The 18,292-nt window shown below is 40.6% G+C and overlaps 1 protein-coding gene across 1 annotated transcript in view; it reads right to left on the minus strand.

The window, feature by feature from the left end:
* Nucleotides 1–520: 520 nt before the first annotated feature.
* FNDC3B (fibronectin type III domain containing 3B) overlaps nucleotides 521–18,292 on the minus strand; it is a 185,059-nt gene continuing 167,287 nt past the window's right edge. Inside the window, exons 24-26 of the mRNA XM_054282594.1 lie at nucleotides 10,692–10,858; nucleotides 7,772–7,899; nucleotides 521–901 (exon numbers count right to left, since the gene is read on the minus strand). Of these exons, the coding sequence (XP_054138569.1) occupies nucleotides 596–901; nucleotides 7,772–7,899; nucleotides 10,692–10,858 (601 nt within the window). The 3' untranslated portion in view covers nucleotides 521–595. The remainder of the gene's footprint in view (nucleotides 902–7,771; nucleotides 7,900–10,691; nucleotides 10,859–18,292) is intronic.

Consider the following 18,292-nt stretch of genomic DNA (forward strand, 5'->3'; position numbering starts at 1 on the left):
GGATGTTGTTCCAATTTAAATGCACTAAACAGTTAAAATAAAAACTTAGGTTTTACCTTGAAAAACTGGGGCAAATGTAGTGAATAATTTGTAGGCAACATTGCTAATACTGTCCAAGGAAAAACTGGTACTTGACTAACACTGTATTCTAGTCTTACCACTATACATACTTGTGACTAAGGTTTGGAAGGAAAAAGAAGAGACAGAAGAAGTGACTCATTATTAAAATTTCCTAAATAGTAAGATAAAATAAGAGACTGCATGAACTTCAGTGAAAAAAGCCAAACCATGGAAAAGGCAAATTGTTGACAATTTTGAAATCGCGAAGGAAAGACAAAAGAAATCTTGCTTTTGGTATCTGGTTTGCTTGTTTCTCCAGTTTGACCACTTCCTAGTTCTGAATTTCAAAAAGGTGCATCAAACCACTGATTTATCTTTAACTGTATAAAAAAAGAGCGGTATATAAAACGCATGGTAGAACGAAGGATTTCAAAACAAAAAAAAAGGGGAAAAAAAGGAGGAATATCTGAATAAATGTGTGGATTATAATGCGTAGCATTAGTTAAATCTGTACTTTAAACTCCGGTTGGATTGCCTACTTCATAAAGAAGTACTGTAATATACAGGCGAAGATGATGGAGAGGCTGGCGAAGCCGAGCACGATGAGGGCGGCGAACTGCTCGTCCGTGGGCACGGCGGCCTTGGCCTTGGCCTCGGCGCCCGGCCCGCCCGGCAGCTCCAGGGCCCCGCGCTGCAGCGCGAACGCCGCCGACGGGCTGAAGGGGCCGCTCAGCTCCTGCCACGGCTCCAGGCAGCGGCGGCAGGCGCACACGCGGAAACGATAGTCTGTGTTCACCTGAAGGCCTGAGATGTGGAATGTGGTTTCTTCTCCCTTGTACACCTTGAAAACAAAGCAGGCAGCATGGTCAGACACAACCTCAAACAGCGCGAGGCCTCACGAGGGGTTCGCCATGAAGGCCTCAGTATGAGGCCTCAGTCTGAGACCTTACAACTTCAGCTTTTACGTTTTTCAGATCCTGTACTAGTGATTGTGATTCCTGCATTAGTGATTAACTCTGAACTCCATATACAGTGTTCGTAAGGCCTCTCCACACAGTTTGAGCAAACAAAACAATCCTTCCAGGCCTGAGAACCAAGGCTGTCATTGCAGCCTCAGGCCCCAAAAAATGAATATAATATATAATATAAACAAATATAACATAAATACAATATAAACGAATATAATATAAACTACTATAGATAATATAATAATAAAATATAAATAAAACCTCAAATATATAAAAAAATATATAATATAAACTAATATAATATTAATATAATAGCATATCGATATATAACATAAACAAATGTAATATAAACTAATATAATCTAATAATAATAAAATATGAAATAATATAATAGCAAAATATAAATGTAGATTTAACAATATAAATAACCCCCCAAATATATACAATAGAATATAAACAAAAATGAATTCTGGGGGAGTAAACTGGGGAAATGTGACTTCATTACCTGAAGGACAATTAGCCTCTGATATGCAAAGACATCAAACTTAGATCTGTCTGAGAAACTCATGACCATTGTCCATCTTGGGTGAGGCCTCCATGGGGCTTTTGCACTGCCCAAGGTCCATCTGCTGAAGGCCTTTAATAAATACCTATTTAATTCTCTAACTCTGCCCAGCCTCTGTCCTAGGTAGTCTCTCCAGGCCTCAAGTCTCTAAAGGAAACAATTCTCAAAGGAAGGAACTCACTGGGTCAACACAGATTTCAGAAAAACAGAGGCAGGTGGAGGACTTCTCAACAAGTCTCAACACAGGACAGACAACAAACACATCACTCAGCAGCAATGATAGCACACACTCATCTTCTGTGGGCGTGATAAAAGCTACAAACGTACTTCTGCACTCTGAAAGTGTGACTGGATGCCTAAAACATGTCTGGGACATAATCACCCTGTCTGGCCTCAAAAGGAAGAAAACCTGCAAACGAGGTTATTGGAAGTCATTCAATGTGTAGTTGTAAAATTGCTTACAAATGTAATTTTTATGTATTTTCCCCTCACATTTCTTTCAAGAAACAGCGGTCTTACCAGAAATTGCACTTTCAGGACTGTGGAAATAATAAAATATTATTAAGGTGTGAAAAATTTCTTTTGATTGCATTCTATTTGGTTGTTTACTAATCCAAACCCATCACCTATTTATGCTAATCAAATGTAGATACCACATGACTCAGAGCACAAGTCACAGTATCAGAAAGGAGAGAAAAAACTGAGTATCTGAGACAATTTTGTGACTTAAATGGAAAAAACCCCACTGGAAATATTCACAAACTCTGAAAACAAATAATTTATATAATGGAGGGTTGTTGAGACTGGTATTTTATGAAATGAAAGAAGTGTCTCAGAGTGCCTGTGTCTGCTGGGAAAACATCCTGAACTTCAGATGCTTCTTCCTCTGCTCATTTAGCATTTCCCTTCTCTTGGCTGTGGGAACAGAAGGCTGAGAGCATCTCTGCTCTCCCAGAGGCAAGAACTCATCTTAGACAAAGGGAGCAAGTGGGAAAATAGTCCCAAGCCCTTAGAGGATTTCCTGTGTGTTACTCTGGAGTAAGAAATAAGGAGGAAAGAGAAGAAACCTGCTCAGCTAAAGACCACTTAAAGAGCTCCCAAGCTTCCCAGCTTTCCTGCCCTGCTGGCCCCTGAGACTCATCCCTTGGTTAAACAGTGATTTGCTGATTTTTTTGAGGTCTGTGACAAAAAGATTAAAGTGCTTCTTTTCTTCGTCTTCTCCTTTTCTTTTCAGCTCTCACAGCTTTTCCAAATGCAGTTTGATGATGGCAAGTCTGGGTTTCCAGACTAAGTCCTCTAACTGGCTCATGTTTCTTGGACCTGAGGCACAGATCAAGAACCAACATTCAAATAAACGTTGCCTTGCTCAAGTATTGCTCAGCATTTGCAGGAAGTTTCCTCCAGGTCAAGTGACAGGACTACAACAAATTCATCTCACAAACCCTGTGACTGGCCACCACAGCCATGCACAGCTGCCCTTCCTCTAGTGTTTGTCTTCCCAATGCCAATGAGGAGTGAGTCACTGGGTTACAGTAATTGCAGGGAAAACAAAACTGAAAGTGCTGTGGCAGGCCACAGCAGTGATGTGAGGGTTGAAACATCTGTTTGCAAAGCAGTCCCCGTCCCAAGAACACCTCTGCCACCCTGCTCTCCAATGGCAATTCCATTTCTAATACCCACCTGGTGTGGGCAAATCTCTTGTCCCACAGGACTGAGCCAGGATTCTTCCACCCTAACTCCATTTCTTTAGATTCTGAGTCAGGGCAACTCCAAGCCCTCACAAAATAACTGTCAGCAAGATTTGCTTTCTGGTGCTGCTGTAATTAATAATTTCATTTCAAAACATATAGCCAGAAAAGCTCTTCCTGCCCTTGCCACAAACAAACCTTTGCAACCAATATGACCACTTCTGAACCAAAATAAAAAATCCAAACAATGACATTTAATTAAAAAAATTTACAATCTAAACTTCATAAATTACATTTAAGAGATACTAGCAATTCCATATATACAACCTGTCGATGCACTGAAAAAACTTCTGTCCTGTTAAAAAAAACCCTGGGTTTTTTACTTATTTTGTTCTGTCAGGGTGGTGAATACCAGTGCAACTGGAGGCCAGGCTTGGCTAAATCAAAGACCTCTATCTTCATCACAGTCTAACAAGTACAGATGGCCAAGTTCACTCAAGCCAGCTATTCAACAGCACTTCTCATAAAAAGCCAGACAGCCAAGTGAGAGAAGAGTGTATCTGTAAGGGAAGTTTGAAAAATTGTTGAAAGTAGATAGAGTACATGCATTAATATTCACCAATGATAAAGACAAAACATCTCCTGTAGTAGCACTAGGATGGTTATGGAAATTGTCCTGCTTTCAGTGGTCTGGTATTTACCTGAGTGGACCTACCTATCAGTAACAGGTAAACAATTGTTAAATTGTCACCCACTCCTGAGAGCAGCCTCTGTACCCTCTGCAGCAGCACCTCAGAGCTGTGGCAGGATGCTATATGTGAGTGGATCTCACATACACAACAGAAAAAACCCTTGACAACTATGAATAAAGTCTTTAAAAATCTGCCAAACAAATGTGAAATCAAATATAACTCTATGAAGCAGCAATATTATTTTATATGTAGCACATTATGCTTTGGTGGCCAACAAGCCAAAGTGAAGTGCCCATCCAATTTATCACTTTCAGCTCCTAAAAACAGCTTTTTGGTTTGGACACTTCAGAATACAATAAAAATGTGACGAGCTTTTTGCCTGGCTCTCTCAATGGAAATATCATCACAAGTAATAAACTGCTGCTGAAGACTCTTATGGTATTTGATCCTACTGATGGAGCTAGAGAGACAGAAAATTCCTGCAGGCAAGGATTTCTCAATTTCACTGATCTCATTAAATAATTCCAAGCCTATCCCCCGCGTTCCAAACAATAACAATGATAGCCATAACTGCCCTATAAGAAACACACTGGAAAGTGCAAGGTAACCTCACCTGGCTGCTGCACCCTGATGCAATGGCCAATGTCTTTGATAGTTAATAAAAGCCTATTTTGTATACTGATAAAAAGAGAGAATCAGAGAATGGTTTGGGTTATAAATCTAAATGTAAACAGGTCCTGTGTAATTCTCATATTTTGACACACAACCAGCACAAGTGCCTTTGACTGTAGAAACAGAGAAGGAAACCAAATCTTTGGCTGACTAAGCTTTACAGAAATTATCAGTTCACTAAAGTGTTTCAGAATGTCTCTCTGTTTGTCTACACAATCTAATCAAAATAAAAAAAACCAACAATTAAAGTGAGAGCTTGGTGAGGCCCCAGGCACCCACCTCTCAGTGCAGACCTGAGAACTGCTAGGAGTTTTTCACACACCCAGTGTATCCTACCAACACTGTTTTTTCTTTTGGAAAGCATTTGGAGACAGTTTTTTTCTCAGAAGAGACGTGGCAGAAGCTGATGAAACACTGCTGCCTGCAAATTCTTGGAAATTTCAAAGGTAGAACATTTTGCTTCAGCAGCAAACAATTTAAGGATAAAGAAGCTTTAAAAAGTTCAGTTCTCACTTTCCATTGTCAGCTCTTAAAAGGATTTGGTTCCTGGGTGTTTCCATCCCCAGAGCTGCTCAACTGGGAAACCAAACCTTAGGCTGCTGGGCATTCCAGCTGTTACCCCAAACTGCAGCTCCTGCTCCAGCCCACTCCCCTAAATCCACATTAAAGCTATGCAAACACAGACACAATTTAATACACTTTGGAGATAAATTCTGACTGAGTGAGCTGTGCTGGACAGAAGTGCAAGAAACAGAAAAACAAATCCAGGCCACTGATTCCTGGAATCTCCTGTGGCTTACATCCTGATTCATAAACAAGGAAGATTTGATTTCCTAAAAAGAACTGTCCCATGGCATTTCTTTTTAAAAATTATCTGTAAAGATAAAGCACACAAAGACACAAAAAGGAACACACTGTGTGAGAAACAAGGAAAGGAGTATGTAGCATTTTTTAAAATACACTCTCCAGGGAGCTAAAATGTTCTCTGTTTAGCTCCAGCAAATCCAGTTCTTCAGGCAATTCTCAGCAGAGAATTATTTACAAAATATTCTCCCAGAGGAGGGCAGGGATGGCTACAGTCCCAGTCTGGAAAAAAGAGGTTTTGAATACTTTCATATCACCTCTGGCTAGATCAAATGTGGAAAATCAGCAGCTTTTGGGCTGTGGAGGGCTGCAAACACTGGGGTGCAGGGCAGGGAGACAGCTCAGTGTGACAGTCTAGAGACAAAGGACAGCTTTACCCAAAAGCATATCAGTGGCTGATGCTGCATTCCATGAATGCCTGAAAATCTAGAGTGTATTTCATTGGTCCACCCTTCAAAACAATCTGCAAAATGTTTCTAGTATAATATACCCCTTTAGATACATATGCAAAATATATTTGTCACTTGCAGGGAACTAAACATATTTAAAAATAAATTTAGGACTTGCACTTCAAAGGTAATTAACATATCACTAACATTAATGAGCATATTGGTGCCAGTACTTTGCAGTTAAATAATAACTGTAATGAAGGTGATCACAGGCATGTCAATGCAGAGGTGAAATGTATTAGCCAGAAAATCACTTAAAGATGTTTCTGTGTTCTACCTTCTGTGCACATTACAGGAGCCCTGAGCATGCAGCCACTGCAGCTCAGGGACACCCAGTGCTGAGAAACCACCCACAGTCCTGATGGAGGAAAAACACCTTGATGGGCAAAGGTGAAACAGTGAAAGTCTCCCTCTGCCCCATGGCTGGTTATCAGCCAAAAAGTCCCAGTGTCACCTGGAGCATCCCAGCCAGGAACCTCCTCCAGGGAGCTACTGCTGACAACTCACACAAAATCCCCTCCTCAGGCTGTGCCTCATGAGAAATGAAGACCTTCAATGTAAGAAGACCCTGCAAGTATTTTTTACTTCCTTCACTGCTGTTTTTTTCACACCACAAGTTCTGGACTGTGCAGATGAAGCCATCACTTATGTACCAGGAACATGAAGCTGTGCCCAGCTCTCAACGACTCCAGAACATTTTAAACACTGGGGATACATTCACTGAAGCTGTACCTGGAGGTGACACCAAAGCCTCTCTGTACATCAGGGAACAGCAAAATGGTTCCACTTTTCCACTTGCCACTGACATTATGAGGCCAACATAGTGCACAGGGGTTTCATTACCTACACCAGCACCAGAAATGTTTCCTGACAAAAACAATCATTAGTCTTCTAACTCTTTATTGTTTCCCATGAATTGTCCTGCATGCTTTGGGTTGTTTTTGATAATTCATTAGCTCACAGCAGCACCCAAGAACAGCCTGAAGAGGAACAAAGACACACTTGCAAAGAAATCACTAACTTATACGTATTTTTAAGAGTTTAATTAGCACAGCAAAAGAGTCTAATTAGCATAGTATATCTCATTTCCCTAATTTGGATTTATTTGGAATCTGCATGACAACGAAAGGAAGCACAGGAAAAAGAGAGCACACAGATGAAGTGCACTGCAAATCACACAGCCAGAGGTGTGATAGATGAAATAAAAGATCTAACTGTGAATGAGCTGTTCTGTTTCAGGGGCTCTGGGGAAGTATCCACTTGTGATGTCTAATCCAGACAGACAAAGGAAAGAAGGATCAGCTGTACTTCACTGCCTTTATTTCCACAGTGACAGAAAGGATACACAGCAGTTACATGTGCAGCAAAACCTCAGACAGGAATGAGACAGATGAACAAATCACTTAATGTGTACTTGACTGAAAATCTTGATGGACAGTCTTGGAACTGGCTTAGAAAGAGTCATCTTCTGACTTCATCTCATCTCCAGATAATGATTAAGAGCAGCCAGCTCAGAAGCAAGCATGGATGGACAGAATTGTAACTTTTTAAAGGTTAGTACAGTTAAAAATAGTTATTAACCACAGAAAGAACACAAATCACTCCAATAAAATAATGATGTTCGATATACTCCCTTAGGGGAGAAAACAGCCCATTACAGCTCTTAATTTTGACTCAGCTTTACCAAAGTGCACCTGACACATCACCATAGGGTGTAATTCAATACACTACAAAGAAGCAGCACAGTGGATTTTCAAAACCATTTCCATTATGCCATCAATTTAACAATATTAAATCCAGACCATTTCCCTACCTGCTTGTATTCAGATTCTCTTCCAACCAGTACCTGCAGAACATAACCAACAGGATCTCCCTTCATGGGTGGGACCATTTCCCAGGTAACCTCACAGGAGTTTCCTCCCAGCTGTGTCACTCGAGGGGCTACAATAAAATGAAATGTGTTAATGTTTAATATAAAGACTGCACCAAAATCTTATTTTATGAGCACTGTAATATATACCAGAACATTTTAAAAAGGCTAGAGCACCTCTTACCAGTCAGCTCCTTGAGCTGCTACAAAGGAGGAGTGGATTTAGAGAAAACTTTAAAATCTTAATTGCAGTGCTGTGCACTGATCTTTTCAAAGCAGAAGCCAAGGCACAAACTGCACAGGTATTCATAAAAGCAGCAATTCTGTGAAGTTCTGAGCAAACACCTGTGCCAGTGGAGATGCCTGTGCATCCCTCCCTTGCTACATGCCATTGAAAGAGAGAAATAATATCAAATATTTCATTCAGGAAAAACAGGAGAAGGAATGTGAGAAGAGAAGCTAAAGAATCTTCTGTATTAGAGATGAAGTCCAGCCTGGGAAGCAAAAGGACAGGCATAATTTTCAAGACTTGGACTTGAATATAAATCTGAGCCTGACACCCACTTGATCAGAGCTGCTATTTCTAGCCAGACTTAAGACTAGTGCTCTCACTAGAACTCCAGAGAAATTCAATTTGTCAGCTGTTCCAAGGCTGCTGTCCTTGGCAGGGGCTCTCTCAGCAGCTGAAAGCCAAGGGATGCTGTGCCTTGACCCAGGGCAAGCTCACAGCTCAGTCTAGCAGAGCACAGACAGGGGCAGCACATTTTTATGTACAACAAAGCATCTGCCACTGGGAGGCACGAAGCAAATTGCAACAGCATCCAGGGTTCACCAACCTCTTGATCAGGCAGAGCCAGCAAGCACAATGCCAAAGAAAAAAAAAAGAATAAAGCTGGGAGAAACAAGTGCTGAGCACTTGTATCAGGTGGTTAACATGTGCACGTGCAAGGACATGAGCTTGTTAAAGGCAATCCAGATCCCCAACCCCACAAAAACAGACAACAGGAGGGTCTACCAAAGAAACAAATGCTGCTGCATACATTACACAAATTTTAGACTGATCTGTTACTTCCCAAGAGGAACACTTGAATCATGAAGGCCCAAATGTAATCAATATCCATTTACTTCTCTCTGCACATCTGCTAGTGTTGAGAGACTGATAATAAACGCCTTTATCTTAGCTGACAACAATCTCAATTATTTTTCCTTCTCCTTCCATCTCTCACTTCAATACATGAAGATTTTTGTCTGACAATTACAAAACACTGCCATTAACAACAAAGCTATTCTGGGGTTGGCATCACTAAGAGAGTAATTAGGAGACCTTATAGGAGAACACACACTTTCTTCTGCTAGATAAAAAGGCAAATTAAGTTTATCACATAAATTCCTTTGTATTTCTCTGAGCACAGAAGGGAATCAACACTGCCATGTGGCATCAGACCAGTCCTCCCCATGGCATCACCTCCCCTCAGCAGTGCTCACCAGCACAGCTTCGTCATGTCCTTTTCTCTGTCACAGCCAGTGCTCTGTCAGGTACCTGAGGTCCCAGCCCACACACGACCCTGGTATTTGCACCCTTGATTCTCAGCTTGAAACTCAGCCCAGGGGATGAGTCACACTTAACAGGAACTCAACAGGCAGACTGGGAGTTCAAAACAAACACCTGGGTGAGGTGAACTGAATAAAATGGATTTATAGCCAACAAAATGCAAGTGTTGACTACAGTGGCATCCTGGGTCATGCCACAGGAGCTCCCTTCCCTTGGCTGGGCAGCACATCTCACACCTGTGTGAAGGTGTGCATTGGGATAAATCACCCCTGGCTAAGCATCCTCACCCTCAAACACACAGGGGTTTTTTGCTGGAGAGTGTTTTCTGCCTGGGGGTGACTGACTTAGCAGGGAAAGGCACCCCCAGCAGTGTTCTCCCCTCTACAAATATTTGCTTACAAAAGGTGTCAAAATCACCAAAGCTGGATTTTAAATACAGAGAACCAAACAAAACCTCTCTGACAAACTGACAGTTGTCATTTCTCTCAGAAAATCACAGGGCTTGACAGGGAAGCCTTCAGCACCCAGGAGAAAAGGTGCATTTGATTCCAGCTCAGCGGATCTGACAGCCCATAGAGCAAACCCACTGCCCTTGTAACAGGCCAAAGAAGGACTAATTAGGCCTAGAACAAAAGGCCTAATTACATGAAGTTTTATAATGGAACATCTTTCACTGTGGGCTTTACTTTTGCTCCTTCCCTCCTTCCTTCCTTCCTTCCTCCTCCTCCTCAGGAGCATAATTACTTAGGACAAAATTTACACACAGTAAAAGACACTTCATTATAAAACTTCATTTAATTAGGCCTTTAGCTCTCCTAGTGGAACACATGCTGAGTTTGAAGTCTAATGTTCTATATGTGAAATATCATAATTAATTTTATACATTAAAGGGAAAATAAACCCTGAAGGTCTACACTGGATATCAAATACATAACAAAAAAAATTAAACTTTACTAAAGCTTAAGTTGGTGGGTACACACACACACTACAGCTGTTAGATCCCTTGCATAAATGCTGTGGTAATCCAGAGCAATCCCCTGGTAAACATTATTGATAGCAGCAGCATTTGAACAGTTTTTTATTACAACAGTGACATAACCTTTATGTTGCTTGTGTGATTTTTTTTGGGTGGTAATTTAGCTTCCCACCATTAAGTAACTTCACAACTCAAGAGAAACCTATAGTCAGCACAAAGTGGTTCCTCACAAGTGTTATTACATACCCATGGTAACCCTTACAACCTCCCCTCATACTTACCAATTACATAAATAGTTACAAGTCACTTACACATTAAAAAACCATACTACATACCTTTGATTGCAGGTGGGAGTGACTTAGTTGTGCAGAAGGTACAGATTTCTGAGAAAGGTCCCTCCCCAGCATCATTGACTGCCTGTATTCTGAACGAGTAACAGGTGGATTCTGTCAGCCTCTGTATCTTGTACGTGTGACTTGGTCCCCTATAAATTGGGATAAACCTGAAACAATAAAAATGAGAGTATGTAGTTACACTGGAGTGGCACTGACATCTCTGGTTATTGCACTTACCAGCTTGAAGTATCCACCTTGTGAAAACTGGCACCATGTGCCCTGCAGGGCTGTTAAACACACATATAAAAATGCCCCATTAATAACACACTGATGATGAGGAAGAGGTCAGGGAAAGCAGAAGTTCATTTTTGAAACTACTACTACCTTGCCTGATTGCATGAATTGTCAGGAAGAACATCTGTCAGTGGGCTCCCTACCACCATGGAATCCAAATGGATTCAGCCTGTGTCCTGCTACAATACACCATGTGTGCTGCTGGTTTACATGCATGGTGAAAACACCATTAATATGTTGACTCTTTAATGGATTTTGCACATTAAGATAAAAAGGCCATGTCTTGCAGTCACCTGTGTCATCTTCCAAAACATTTCCATTGACAAGACTAAACAAGAGCACACACAAACTTGTCCAACAATGTAATACTGAACAAAATCAATGTCATTTAAAAATAAAGTATACAGTTGCTAAAAGAATCTGACTTCTATTTTCTATTGCTCTGCTCAGATAAATGCTTTTCACTAACAGTTTTATGCCAGCCAGCAATTTCTAGCTAAGCCCCTGACCCCCAGGAGCTGAGCACAGTGGGGATGAAAGCAAATAAAGAGGAAGCACCCAGACTGTGCATCCATCCACTCAGCCTCCCCAGGGAACATCCTGCATGAAATAGTCCTGGCCTTGGAGAACAGAAAATTTGCTGCGTAGGATCACACACCATTTTTTTATTATTTAGTACCCTAATTCAGGTATCTTAGCCATTTCAGAAGGTTTTAAATCACCAGGAAGCCAAGAGATATTTTCCTTTGACCTCCCTATCTAGGTGCTAGCTTTATCCTTTGGCTTTGCATGAGACACAGAGTACAACCAATTTGAGCATTTCAAAGAAACTGGGTCTGTCATTAGCTCCCAGGGACAGAAATCAATTTGTATTAAGTTATGATTGCAATCCACATAAGTACAAACAGAGATCAAGAACCATTTGTAATAAAAGGGAATATTCAGGTAATTCAAATTGCTGGAAATGTACTCTGAGGACTAATGTGACTTTTAAAACTGAGTTTTAGTGAGACCCACACCTTGACAGGAAACTAAAGATCTGTGCACACATGTTTTTAAGAGGAGAATTTAGAGCCAATTTCCAAAGATTTGTTTTCCTAACCTTATGCTTACCCAGTGTAAGAACTCCCTGCTATCTCACATTTCTGAGGCTCATGTAAGCAGCCACAGCACATTTCAAAAGACTGACACAAACCTGTGCTCATGGAATAACGTTTGAGATTCACTGGGTGATGAGCAATGAACACATACTCAGGACAGCATTAAGACTCAAGAGACAAGATACTCTCCTTCTGCACTTCTTGCAGCTCAATCAGCCAGTTTCTGGCTCAAAAACCACTGCACTACTCACAGGAGTGTAGAGATTTGGCTCTGACCCTGATCCAAGGGCAGCAGAGAACAAAAAAGATCCAATGCCTATTTTAGACTAATGATCTCTTTGCAATCATTTGTGGAGTAAGGTGAGCAAGAGAGGATAAGTCTATCTTCCCAGCTAACAGACAAGCACACCTCACCCCAGGTTGGGCCTAAGGTACATTTACACATTCACAGTCATTCATATGACCAATACCAATGACTCAAATGACATTTGCACCTTTTGGATATGACTAAGGTCACTAACACTTCCTAACACTGAGGAACTGATCTGGAAAAACATTTGAGCTCTTTCTGTCATTTGGGAACTGGACTAATACTCCCAGTTCAGTTAATACCAGTACTCCCATCCAGTTCCCATCTCCACTCATTTCTACTTCTCTGTCTCTAAAAAGATCTGCCAGGAAAGCAAGAACTGTCACAGAGAAGTTTGCACCACAGGACTGCAATGGAAGCACATTTAAAACTTCTGAGATTTGACCATCTCTGAAGAAAGAGGGCTTCCAATTTTCCAAGAAGAAACACTGATGGCTAAGCCAAATTCAGTTGCTGTTGGACTTTACTGTGACACCAATGCTTTGTAATTGTGTTTGAAGATGCAGATCATGATGTAAGGCATGTAATGAAGATGAAAGACTAACTTCAAAATGCTTGTTATTTTTTGATAAGGTAGTATTTTCCTCATGTGTAAAGTAGGCATTTTATAATCCTCCAGGATTATTTTTGTTATTTATAAAAATATTGTAGTTAATTGATGTAGGTGGTTATAGATATGGAACAGTCTTTTTTCACTCTCCTGGACTTTTTCTGGAGGACCACAATGAACTCAAAATTGAGTCAATCAATGTAACTGCCCATTGCTACTGTGAGGCAGCATGCATTAAAATTATCCTAACTAAGGTAACATCTTCATATTATTGCAATTTCATTTTTAAAATATAAATCTACTTTAAAAAGCACATTTGAACATGAGTTCTATGTACCTCTGCCTTCTTGGCAAGCCTGCTATTGCTCACTGTGCTTCATCCAGGCATCATTCCATACAGTGCCTCAAGAATAAGTCAGCTCTGAGCCTGTTTGCAAAGACTTAATCTCTTATGCATTGAAATGTTGACTTAATCTGTGTATGGAAACCTTCCCTGTGCTCCATCTCCTTCTCATCTTCTTCAAAACAAGACATTTTCAAATCTCAGTTGAATTCAAAAGACAATAGGCTACATACTCAACAGGCACCCTGCCTTTGAAAACATTCAGCTTCTCTGGTTACTGGCATTCTCAACACAGCTGAATTTTTTCTTTTAAGTTTGCACACTCCACAATTAAACCTGATTTATTCTAATTTTTCAGGCTGTAGTGTTGCCTCTCCTCTCCACTAAATTAACAGCAGAGACCAAAAAGAAAGCAACTTTCTCCAGGGATGGGGGCAGTCCCTAGAGGTTACCTCTCCCTCATCTCACAGAGTGATCCCAATTCTCCCTTCCCAGACATTCTCACTTTATTATTCATTTACCTGCACACAGCAGAGGAGAGAGAACATCGTGTCCTACAGCAATTGTTAGGGAGACACCACTGCTGTTAGTTTTTCATCAATACCCTTTTATTCCCAGTGAAGATCTTCTTGGAAGTATTTTGCATCTCACAGCTATTTTGTTTCCTCCACTTCAGTCACTTCCAGTCAAGCAGAAGAATATCAATGTACTTGCTCTACCTCTGCTCATTAATTCCCAGCACATTTTGAGCAGCAGGTTCCCTTTCAAACTCTTGGGTTTTGTTGATATTTTGGTAACCTGTTGGTTCTTGCAAGAATCTAATTTGAAAGAAATTCTACTGTACAGCACTAAGTAAGATGGCAATCTTGGGGGAAGGCACAAAGGCTGAGTGAACCTTGAATGATTCTGTTATTGCCTCTTAAAATATGTGGTCAGATGTCAGGATTTTGGCTGGAGAGAAATCATTAACACAGCAGCATTAACACACAGTCCAACCTGGTGACCTGAGGCTTCACAGCAGCACACAAAGGCAACTGCCTAATTAGAAACTAAATGACAAGAATTTCACAAACCAACAGCTCTTTTAATATTGTTAATGCTACATCACGTTATCTACACATTTACTGCCCCCACCTACTTTCTTAGACTGTTCCTCTAATTTGGTTGCAGAACATTATCAGACACTCACTGATTTATGTGATTTTCTCTCTCCACCAGCAGCTCTCTGTACTGTGGCAACAAGGAAAGCAAAGCTTCAAACCAAAAAACCACCTAATTCAGAGATGCAGAAGTGAAGTCAACATTTTTTTTTTTTTCACTTCTGCTGTATTTTAAAACATTCTGCTCAAAGGGAAAAGTTTCCCATCTGCAGCATCTCTCATCCCCACATCCATCACTGTTCCTACAACCAGTTCCAGGGTGACCCAACCTTTTCAGCTTTGGGGCACTTTTCCAAGCCATTCTTTGGGATCTCCTTTTGCAGGCAGGTGCTGAGCGAAAGTAAACATAAAACAAGAGCTCTCCAAAAGAGATTTATGCTCCCACAACCTCTCCCAACTCTGTCTTCCAGTCCTAAAATGAGGTGTGGACCAAACAGGTGGGATGCACTGGGCCCTTTGACCTGAAGATCTGTTTTCTGGAAGATTCCTTTTGGGAAGTTTTATTTATAATACATATTATATATTTTAGTTGTGTTATAATGTATGCTCACCACTACTGATAAAATTTTTGGCGTTTTCAATAATAATAGTAACATCAGGGCCCAGTGAAGAAAACAGTTCCTTCCTTATACTTCAAAAAGCAAAACTAAGTGAAGAACAGATAAAGGCAGGAAGAGAAGTGATAACAGATGGGAAGAGTTTGGTTTTCTTCCCTGAGTTATCTACCACATCTGCAGGCTAGACAAAGGGTATTTGCTGCCAAAAATCGATTTTTAGCCTGTTTCTACTAGATTATCTTTCATCTGCTGCTGAATTTGAGTTTGTAACCCATATTCACAACAGACACTCACTTGTCAGACATCTGGAATTACTGAGAGTTGAAGTATTTCAGCCTACAGGAGCTCCTCCACAACAAGAAAAATTGATTTTTTTGCAAGAAGCATCTGGGCACATTCAACAGGAATGGAAGACAGAGCAGCCAAGTGCCTGACTGAAGATTGCTGTGTGCAGCCACATCTGGGGGGCAAGGAACAGGCAGGGAGGGCAATACTGAGCACAGCTTAAATGGGAATTAACAGCACCTGAATGGAAGATGTGGGAGAAATCAGGGAGAGCACCCAATGGCCACTTGAAATTACACAGTCAGGAAGAACTGATAAGGCAGATACAACACCTGGTCAATAATCAACAATAATAAGTAAGAGTGAACTTAAAACCAAAAGAGAGCAGAGTTCAGAGCAGCAAACCAATATTCTTACAGCCCTGCATGTGTTTATCTTCCCTGTGCAGCATCAGAGCCCCTTTCCCAGAGTTTTAACAGAGTTTATGGGCCCTGAAATGATGCCCACTGAGCACATGGGGCCCAGGCTGCTGCTGTGACAGCCCCAGGAACCTGGGCAGAGCTGGAGAAGGGAGCCAAGCTCAGCCTCTGCTTCACCAACATCAGCAAAGCAAAGCTGGAACCTAAAAATGTGCCCCTGGAAAACTGGCCAGTGTGATCCTGCTGCACTAAGCTGAGCCTCCATTGCACTTTAGAGATTAAATATGAGAGTCATTACTGCAATCAAGGTGTTGTTTTTCTTATAAGGTTGTTACAGATGTGCAGAAAATGGTTTTTATTACAGTGACAATCTTGGGTCTAGATGCTGCTTTTATTTATGATTTGCTGTCTGGAATATTCAGTTACCCATCAAGTCTGAAGTACCTGCAGATGTGCACAGATCAAAATAAAGGAGAAAATTTTATTTCTTACCAAAGCAGCGATTTTTTGAATATACTCATGGAGCAGCATCTTACTCTGTGTCTTGCCAGCTTCCTCACAGCTGAAGCACCTCATCTCACACATTTAATGTGGTTTTTTGAGGCTTCACTTTGTTCCAAATAATGACACACATACATTTAACTCACACCTACTACAACTGCTGGTTCACTCCTGCTTCCAGGAAGAAAGATGAAATGCATTAAAAAGTTACTCTCTCACACTTGGGAACAGTTCTCCCTCTTCTTTTTCATTTCCAAAGCCCCAGGTATCTGATCAGAATGCTGCTAATATAAATATCACTATTTTTAATGGCAATACTCACCTACAAAAAATGCAGCAATATGAACACAGGCTAGCTTGAAAACTTTCCTGAACATTAACTTTCTATCTAGCCAGGCCTGCAGTGCAAACTGTAGCATGCCATCTGTCTTGGTGCTCATGCCTAATTTCCTTTTATCACTGTTTTACCCAATATGAAAATTATTTTTTCCTGCAGGTTTTTGCAAGGATACGTTAACTTATCTGATTTTGTATTTTAATAGAATTTCACAAGCCAGTAGGACTGATACATAGCAGTAATTGCTGTTAAAATGGGTGTAAATTGTCTTGATCAAATCAAGAGCGTAAACAATTTTTTAATTAGACTGCTTGAAACTTGCAGTAACCAGGGGATGATTATGCAAAAGTCATCAGGCAAGGGCAGCACATTCAGCAACTCATCCCTCCGTGTTTCTATTCTGCCTTCAAGTCACAGCAGAGCAAACACCCAGGTTGAGGCTCATATATTAAACCACTCCTTGCTACCACCAACTGAAGACAACAGAAGTGTGGGGCAATTGTCAATGATCCTCACATTATGTTTTTAAAGAATATGTTGAGGATGTTTCTTAGTCAACCTTACCAATGACTCTCCCTTAAAATGTAATTACATGTGTATATATTGATTGTGATTCTCTACACACACAAAAACCACACAATTTGCCTCAGCTGCAACGTACAGTCATCTAAAATGAACACAAGCAACTGGTAAATGACCCACTCTTAATTTACTCGCTAATTCTCCCTTTCAGACTGGATATTGTGAACATTTTAAGACACTAAGAGGTGCAATTAGTTGTGGGAACAGCTAAAGATTAATTACAGTACAGCAGGAAGAAAATAAAAAACATTAATTAAGTTCACTTGTTCCACAGAGGAAAAAATCCATAGTATTCTGGAAAGTAGTGCAATTTGATTAACATAAATTTCTTGACATTACCACAATTAGAAAATGAAGTCACAACTGCTAGTTTATTTAAAAAAGAAAGGAATTTCATAGTCCTCCTTACATAAAGGTCACTTACTCTCAACTAACGTTTCTATGTACTGAGCTTTCCAGAAACAGATTTTTCTTCATTTCCACTCAGTGCTACCCATAATTGAAAGGACAAGTGATGCTAATTTCATCTTCCTAAATGTCACACCCCGAAGAGCTAATGGGAGCTAACGCAGGTACATCTCTGATGTGCACACCTCCTCAAGCCCTTACACTAATCAGTGCCACAAGATTTCCAAGTATTTTGCTTCACAGGTCCTGCAATCAATGAAACATTTGGTCTCCAACAACTGGCCTGTTACACCTCATTACAGAAAGGAAAAGTTGAAAACACTCCTTAATGACCAGGACACACTGGAGAGCACTGGCTGTCATTACATAAAGCCAGAGCTGAGTCTTTACAAAAGGCCATTAAAGCTATTGGGTCAGGATGGGACTTGATTTTTCCTTTTCTTAAAAGAACTCCCTCATCTTTATATTTCTGCTTGTGAAAATACTTCAACAGCATTTTAAAGGTAACTTCCATTTTAAACCAAAGAAGGGACAATCATAACACTGAACTGAGGGATTCCAATATAAAGCTGTTATCAGTAATTTCAGATGTCTCAGGGAATACAGTAATCATGTTCTCTGAAATACCAGGGATACAACAGAGGTCATTCTCAGTTATCCATATTTTAAACCACAGCCTCTTTCCCTCAATCAAG

The sequence above is a fragment of the Melozone crissalis genome, unplaced genomic scaffold, assembly GCF_028551555.1.
Source record: "Melozone crissalis strain CALT ecotype California unplaced genomic scaffold, PUWL_Pcris_2 ptg000034l_1, whole genome shotgun sequence".
NCBI classification, from domain to species: domain Eukaryota; kingdom Metazoa; phylum Chordata; class Aves; order Passeriformes; family Passerellidae; genus Melozone; species Melozone crissalis.